At 42.0% G+C, this 8,567-nt stretch overlaps 1 protein-coding gene across 1 annotated transcript in view; it reads left to right on the top strand.

Annotated features, from left to right (window-relative positions):
• The first annotated feature begins 435 nt into the window (after positions 1–435).
• Positions 436–8,567, top strand: part of LOC137306182 (carcinoembryonic antigen-related cell adhesion molecule 5-like) — a 34,319-nt gene continuing 26,187 nt past the window's right edge. The window contains exons 1-2 of the mRNA XM_067975261.1: positions 436–655; positions 814–1,131. Coding sequence (XP_067831362.1) covers positions 604–655; positions 814–1,131 — 370 coding nt within the window. The 5' untranslated portion in view covers positions 436–603. The remainder of the gene's footprint in view (positions 656–813; positions 1,132–8,567) is intronic.

Below are 8,567 nucleotides of genomic sequence, written 5' to 3'. Positions count from 1 at the left end.
ATTCGCGTCGAGAAATACCCATGAGCTGAGCTAATCAACCAGCTGCCAAAGTAAACTCGAAAAGCCTGTGAAAAGAAACTCTCAGCTATTTCCTTTGTTGATGCTGCGCCGTTTCAAGTGCGCGCTTAGCGGAGATCAGTGGGTTAAAGCATTCCAGCCAAAAGCGAGAACAGCAAACCTCGCTCTGCAGCGTTCAGCAGCCAAGGAATTCTCTGATTTTCGATTCTTTATTTGTACATTCTGGTTCTCGCCCTTCAATATTTTATTCGGTTCTCGTTTCATATGCAGTTAATTGAGGGGGGGGGGGGATAAAAAAAAAACATTAAGTCATATACCACCAGTGTACTCTCGATACATGTAAACGCCAATGTAAACAATGGAAGCTTGTGAACGGAAATGCCAAAGGATTGTAATAGCCTCATACTTCCTGCCTTGATGGGAGTTGTTCCGAACCTGTTTCAGCGGAGATAAGAGACGGATCCTGGACAATGGCCACGTTCGCGTTGCATGTGTGAATTTGTGTGTTTTGATAATCCGGCAACAACCAAAGGGGGCTGGAGAGAAGCGGGCTGACTGCAGACCGCCGAATCCTGCTCCGCCACGATGAAGCGGCACGGATTCCCTCTGCTTGTGTACTCTTTATTTATTTCTTCTGGTGAGAATCGCGTACTAATTTCAAAAAAGCCACTTTCACTCCGCCAATACCGGTGTGAAGGTGATCCGTGTTAACCGAAACGGGAGTTTGCTTTTTTTTCCCTCCAAAGTTGATCGCACTTTACAAGTCCGGGTTGTTCTCTCTCTTTTTTTTTCCAGTCAAATCGCATTTTTTTACCATCGTAAACCAACAGCAGCAGATTGAGGCGGCGGTGGGGGGCCATATCGTCCTGAGGGTCAGGGCATCGTCCGATGTAAGGAGCGGTAGTTGGAGGTTCAGCTGCACGGATGTCGCCGTCTGGATCGGCAACGCGACGGATATAAACAATAACTACTCGGGTCGAGCTGAGTTACTCGGTATCGGATCTCTCTCACTAAAATCACTGAGCGTTAACGACAGCGGAGAGTACGTTGTTACCATGAACCCATCATCCTATAACGGTTCCGTAACGTCACGCATCGATCTGAATGTGCTTGGTAAGCAGCGATGATTTATGTGTCTGGGCAACACTTTGGGAATCGTTACTTCTGTTTTGTTTTTCCAATGATTTAACATAATACAGAACTGTGATTCTTGCAAACCTGTGCAAAGCTTTAGCGCAGCTCACGAATTCTATCTCCTGCATTGGTGAAGGAAACACAGAGAGTTATAAAGTGTTAATGTAATTTCCCAAGTTAAAGCATCGGAATTCAGTTACCTCATAGGCGACCCTCATCTTGTTGGTCGTTTACCCGATTTTAATCGCTCCACCACTGGCGGCCGTGCCTTCAGCTGCCTGGGCCCTAAGCTCTGGAATTCCATCCCTAAACCTCTCCGCCTCTCTCTCTCCTTCTTTAAGTCGCTCCTTAAAACCTATCTCTTTGACCAAGCTTTTGGTCGCCTGTCCTAATATCTCCTTATGTGGCTCGGTGTCAAATTTTATTTGATAATCGCTCCTGTGAGGCGCCTTGGGACGTTTTACGTTGTTAAAGGCGCTATATAAATGCAAGTTGTTGTTGTTAAACAAAGAAGCCTAAATACAGATGCGGTCTATCAAAACACAGCACTCTTTATTTACTGAGGTCCACCTGCTTTGCTGTCTCAATCCCTCTATCCCTCTCTCCTGCTCTCTGCTTTCCATCCATAGGGAGGAGAAGCTTAACGAGACAAGAAATTACTGAAGATTCGCACTGATATCAGTGGCTGTTAAGGTGATTCGTTGAGTCTTAGTGAAATCATACTGAATGAATAGTGAAAGAATGGTGAAAGAACAGTGAATGAGCAGTGAAATAATGATGAAGGAATAGTGAATGAATGGTGAAAGAATTGTGAAAGAATAGTGAATGAATGGTGAAAGAATGGTGACTGAATAGTGAATGAATAGTGAAAGACTGGTGAATGAATAGTGAAATAATGATGAAAGAATAGTGAATGAATAGTGAAAGAATGGTGACTGAATAGTGAATGAATAGTGAAAGACTGGTGAATGAATTGTGAAATAATGATGAAAGAGCATTGAATCAATAGTGAAATAATGATGAAAGAATAGTGAATGAATAGTGAAACAATGGTGAATGAATAGTGAAATAATGATAAAAGAATAGTGAATGAATAGTGAAAGAAGGATGAAAGAATGGTGAATGAATGGTGAAATAATGATGTAAGAATAGTGAAAGAATAGTGAATGAATATTGAAAGAATGAATAGTGAAGCAATAGTGAAATAGTGATGACAGAATAGTGAAAGAATAGTGAGTGAATAATGAAGCACCTAGGTGATCAGCAGCAGAGGGACTATGGGCTGAGAGGAGGAACCACTGTGGGAAACCCTTGTAGATCAGGACTGGCCAACGGCAACACAGTTCTCAACACCGAACGGGTGCGGCAGTTGTGTGGTTATGGTACTGGACTAGCGATTCACAGTTCATGAGCTCAATTCCCAGCAGGTCAGGTCAATGCAATCAAGCTGATAAATTGTCAGCCAGCACCAGAGACCGACTACAAAAGCCGTCGGTTCTTTCAAAAGGGAACGAAACCTGTCGCCCTCTATTCGGTCTGGACTATCCAGGTGACTTTAGTCTCACATTACATGCTAGGCAACGATAAGGGGCATCGTGGAATAGGTGGAAAACATCTGTAAATGGGGTCAAACCATCCAATAAATCATGTAAATAATAGGATGCAGGCCTTGCAGGGGAAGTTTGAGGGTTGAGGTTCTAGATTAAAGCACAGGGCCTCATGGGTTATCCCTCTAAGATTCAGTTCCATGCATTAGGTGCTTTAGATAGGAATTGATATGTCAAAGTGATGTATCAGAGAGGATTTCAGATTCCTATGACACTGAGATGAGTTCTATGATTGTGGAAGCTGTTCAGCTAGGATAGGCATCATCTAAACGGGACTGATATTGGCAAAAACAGAAGAAATTGTGCAGTGGGGTAGGATTTAATCTGCTTGCGTGGCTGTAAAGACATTTTACCAAAAGAAAGTGAGTTAATGACAATCACAGAACGACACAGGAAGATAGAATAAGGAAACAATGTTTTCAGGGACTGGCTTCAAAGAAGGATCAGGATTAAATTACTGGAGTTAGGGGTATGCTTAGCGAGAAATATTTATCTAATTTGCAGTTTAGCAGCATGGATGGCAACAGAGGATGGTCAAGAGCTGGAGGGAATGCAGTTTTATTGTTTTTTTGCAAAGATATACCTGCAAAAATATATCTGCAAACGTTTATAAATTACTGGTTAGGCCTCAGCTGGAGTATTGTGTCCAGTTCTGGGCACCGCACTTTCGGAAGGATGTCAAGGCCTTGGAGAGGATGCAGAGGAGATTTAGCAGAATGGTACCAGGGATGAGGGACTTCAGTTATGTGGAGAGACTGGAGCAGCTGGGATTGTTCTCCTTAGAGCCGAGAAGGTTCAGGGGGGGTTTAATAGAGGTGTTCAAAATTATGAGGGTTTCGATAGAGTAAGTAAGGAGAGACATTACACACTGGCAGGGGCGTCGGTAACCACAAGGCACAGATTGATGACAATGCTAAAAGAACCATAGGGGAGATGAGGAGAATCTTTTTTATGCAACGAGTTGTTACGATCTGGAACGTGCTACCTTGAAGGATGGTAGAAGCAGATTCAATAGTAACTTTCAAAGTGGAATTGGATACGAGCTTGAAAAGGAAAAAGTGCTATGAGGAAAGAGCAGGGGGAATTGGGCTAATTGGATAGCACTTTGAAAGAACCGGCACAGGCACGATGGGCTGAATGGCCTCCTTCTGTGCTGTAAGATTCTATGATTTTATGATAAGAGAGGTGAAGGAATTGCTTTTCTATAACACATTATATAACAGCTCTACAATGGGTGGAAACAGCAGCAGAGGGAGATAAGATTGAAACGCTATGGATAGAACTGAGTAAATATAATGATGGACAATTACAAATTAGTAACTGCCACGGACCACTGGTATACGGTGCTCAGGCAGACTGGGAGGTATATGCCCAGATAAGTAGGGCCGTGGAAAACCATTGTATTCAAACCATGGGCGATTTTAACATCTGACAGGGTGAATGAACAGATCCAAGTGGACATGGAGGGAAAGTGGTACGGATACAAAGTCGCTGATGCAACATGAGCTACTCCAGGCAGATGCTGTATTGCCATTGGTTCTCATCAAAGGCACTAGAAATGATTAGGAACCTGGAAATGAGTATTTTAACTGTAGGACATATGAGAGATGACAGACAGGAAAAGACCTACAGGTTCATCCATCTACCCCACACAATTGTGATGCATTTCATCACAATACAGTCACTCCCCACCCCACCCGGAAGCCGTGCAAACTCAGGGGAGAGGCAAAAAAAACATATAAAAACGCAGGACAATTAGAGGGAAGAAAATCGGGAAAATTCCTCTCCGACCTCCTTAGTCGATTGAAATTAGTCTAGGAAACAATTGTGGCCCTGATTAATATTATCCGGTACCTAGCATTTGTACAAGATGAACGCCACTCCAGGCAAAAACAGGTCCAGCTCTCGTATGAAGGAATTCAGACAATCTGCGATCACCACTCGTTCCACATGTCCACTCTTCTCTGGAAAAAGTGGAAACTCCTGACATCGAACCAGTTCTACCTTTGCATAACTTGAGAGTGTGACTTTCCTGGTCCTCCCTAACCCATTTATTTGAAACAATTTTTCTACACAAATACAATCAAATCCGTTCATCGTCTTATAAACCTCGATCAAATCAGTCCTAAGTCCATGCTTCTCTAGAGACCCCGCTCTTTGAGCCTAGCAGGGTAACTAAAACGCTTTAATCTAGGAATTAATCTTGTGGCCCTCCTCTGCACCTTTTTCAAAGCCTCAGTATCACCCAACATCCAAGTAAGCTGTGAGGAGGACACAAAGTGTTTGCAAAGAGATATAGATAGGTTAAGTGATTGGGCAAGAAGGTGGCAGATGGAGTATAATGTGGGGAAAAGTGAGGTTATTCACTTTTGTAGGAAGAATAGAAAAACAGATTTTTTTTAAATGTTGAGAAACTATTAAATGTCGGTGTTCAGAGGGATTTGGGGTGTCCCCGTACAAGAAACAAAAAAAGTTAGCATGCAGGTACAGCAAACAATTAGGAAGGCAAATGAAAAGTTGGCCTTTATTGCAAGGGGGTTGGAATACAAAAATAAGAAAGTGTTACTACAATTGTCCAGGGCTTTGGTGAGACCTCACCTGGAGTACTGTGTACAGTTTTGGTCTCCTTATCTAAGGAAGGATATATTTGCCTTAGAGGCAGTGCAGCGAAGGTTCACTAGATTAATTCCTGGGATGAGAGGGTTGTCCTATGAGGTGAGGTTGAGTAGAATGGGCCTATACTCTCTGGAGTTTAGAAGAATGGGAGATGATCTAATTGAAACATATAAGATTATGAGGGGGCTTGACAGGATAGATGCTGAGAGGTTGTTTCCCATGGCTGGAGAGTCTTGAACTCGGGGGCATAGTCTCAGGATAAGGGGTCGGCCATTTAAGACTGAGATGAGGAGGAATTTCTTCACTCAGAGGGTTGTGAATCTTTGGGATTCTCTACCCCAGAGGACTGTGGATGCTGAGTCGTTGAATATATTCAAGGCTGAGATAGAGAGATTTCTGGACTCTCGGGGAATCACGGGATATGGGGATTGGGCAGAAAAGTGAAGTTCATAGAATCATAGAAAGGTTACAGCACGGAAGGAGGCCATTCAGCCCATCGAGTCTGCACCGGCTCTATGCAAGACCAATCCAGCTAGTCCCACACCCCCGCCCTATCCCCGTAGTTGAGATCGAAGATCAGCCATGATCTGATTGAACGGCGGAGCAGGCTCGGGGGGCCATGTGGCCTACCCCTGCTCCGATTTCTAATGTTCTTATAACATGTGAGCAGACCCCAAAACTGGGCACAGTTGTGTTGGTATCGTTGTCAAAGATAAGGCCAAAACAACAATGTGGTAATACCCACTTTGAGAAAGCAGATGTTGGATCTTTAAGAAGAGACTTAGACAATATGAATTGTGAACCCACGTTTACAAGTAGAACAGAATGGATAATGAGGCCCTTTCCCTTCCCTTTCAAGAAGTGTTTCCATCCGTTCCATTATGTGCCTCACCCTGGCACTTGAGAGGGTAAATTGGGGAATCTTGGTCAGATCTGCAAAACATGCTGTTTATTCCCCTAATTAAAGAATCCCTCGTTGTTACCACTTCCGTGTTCTCGTGGACATTGCCTTACATTTCTATCCATATTGATGCAACCTTTTCTCCTTGAGTTCTTAGATTGTATTGTACCTGCATACCATTCCTTATCAATAAAACATCTCCTGTGCCTCTTTATAGATCTAATGAAAGCTATTATACAGAAGGAAAAAAAGAGCACATATTATGCTTAACAGCACATCAAGACCTCAAAAACAGTAGGAATTTAGAAGAACCCCCAAACAAACAATAAGACTTACAAAATCAAAGGAAACAAAAGATAGGAAATATTGGGAGTCCTACAAGAGGCAACCGGGAATTGTTAAAGTAAATATTAAGAAACAAGCAGTGGAAATGTAAATTAGAGAGGGCCGGAAGAGGGACTCAGGAATGCTTAACAACTCTGTTAATGGTAGAAACAAAGTCATAGAATGAGTGAGTCACTCAGCAGATAATTTGTGTAAAAGTGTTGCAGATAATCAAGGTGTCGTTGAACAGATTCTTCTCAATAGTTTTCACCAAGGAAGATTGTAGGCCACCCTAGTCACAATAAATGAGATGATGCGATCAATATAGACGTTAGTATGGAATATGTTAGGCAGATATTAGAAGGACTAAATATTTACACATCTCCCTGACCAAATGGAATGTATATTATATTTTCCCAAGGATGTAAAGGAATAGATTAGTGATAGTTTAGTAATATATCACAGAAATACCCTAATATTGAAAGATGGTAGTGCAACTACAAAGTTCTAAAAAAATAGCTGACGTAAACCTATTAATTACAGACCAGTTGTCCTAATATCCATTGTGGGAAAATGCTTCAGAGGCATTTAGATAAATACTATATATGAGCATTTAAAGAACACATACAATTCTGTCTCCTTGTCATGGACTTATTAATAGTTGGTCATGCTTACTGACTGGTAACCTTACTGACAATCTTTGAAGGAGGAAGAATGCTAATGGAATAGGGTAATTCCATAGAGGCAGCTTATTTGGGTTTTTGAAAAATTGATAGACAAATTTTCTCATGTAAAGCTAGTACGGAGGCTTGAGGGTCATGAAGCAGCTAACAAATTGTCTAGATGGAATCATAACTGGCTCGGCAACAGAAGGCATACAGAAAAAAAGCTCTGCTTGAGGAAAAAGTTAAACAGTGGCATTTCAAAGGGATGCCATCTGAGATTCCAGCTATTTGTTCTGACATGGACTAGAGTGTCTCTGGTAGTATTGTTAAAATTGGTGGTGATACAAATTCTCTGGCAGAAAGAAGATTGACTATCTTCAGTGAGACTAGGATGGCTTATGTAGATGGGCTGGGAAATGATAGATGCTTTGAATATGGATAAATGTAAGATAATGCACAAAGTAACTGGTATCATAAAGAATGTGTAAAACATGAAAGAGTCCCTTTTGAAGTTTGGCCCGACAAACGGTGGGATTGGGTTAGCACTACTACACTGGATTACTGCCATGTGTCACCTTACTAGAGATGCAGGGAGAAAATAAAACAAACTAATAAAAAATATAAAATGAATTGCAAACAGTAAAACAGGGGCTAATGCAAAGAAAACAATGAAAGTTGCCACTTGCCACGAAAAGCATCCCGTGTGTGATCCGATATCAGATTGTGGTACTCAATAACCATATGGGCATGAACTAGGGAACTAAACATGAGGAATCTTTTGGGAGAATGCACCCTGACAGTCCTGTGAATCCTGGACCAGTGTATGCAAGACTTTGCTAGGCCCAAAAGCAAACTCATCAGAATTTACTTACCCAGTGCTCCAGACCCAAAGTAAACAGATGGGGAAAAATGGAACCAAAATGTTACGAGGAGAAATAATGTAGAAGCTACAGTCTCTAATATTGCACGCACATATTAAATATGACTTCTTCATTGCCACAAAATCATGGATGCATCTATGCTAATGGCATCGATGCATTTAAGGGGAAGCTAGATAAGTAGATGAGGCAGGAAGGAATATAAAGTTATGCTGATAGGACTAGAATTAGGATGGGAGGAGGATCGCGTGGAACAAAAACACTGGCATAGATCAGTTGGGCCGAATGGCCTGTTTCTCTGCTGTAAATTTTATTTAATATAACAAAATAGGGTGTCACTGGAGGAATTTATAGTGTAGCTTCGCAACCTGTTATAGGCCACAGTACCACATGAGTCCCAGCAGTTCTGATCAGAACACTTTCA

This window comes from Heptranchias perlo, chromosome 42, assembly GCF_035084215.1.
Source record: "Heptranchias perlo isolate sHepPer1 chromosome 42, sHepPer1.hap1, whole genome shotgun sequence".
NCBI classification, from domain to species: Eukaryota; Metazoa; Chordata; class Chondrichthyes; order Hexanchiformes; family Hexanchidae; genus Heptranchias; species Heptranchias perlo.
This window is presented reverse-complemented; position numbering and strand designations above follow the sequence as displayed.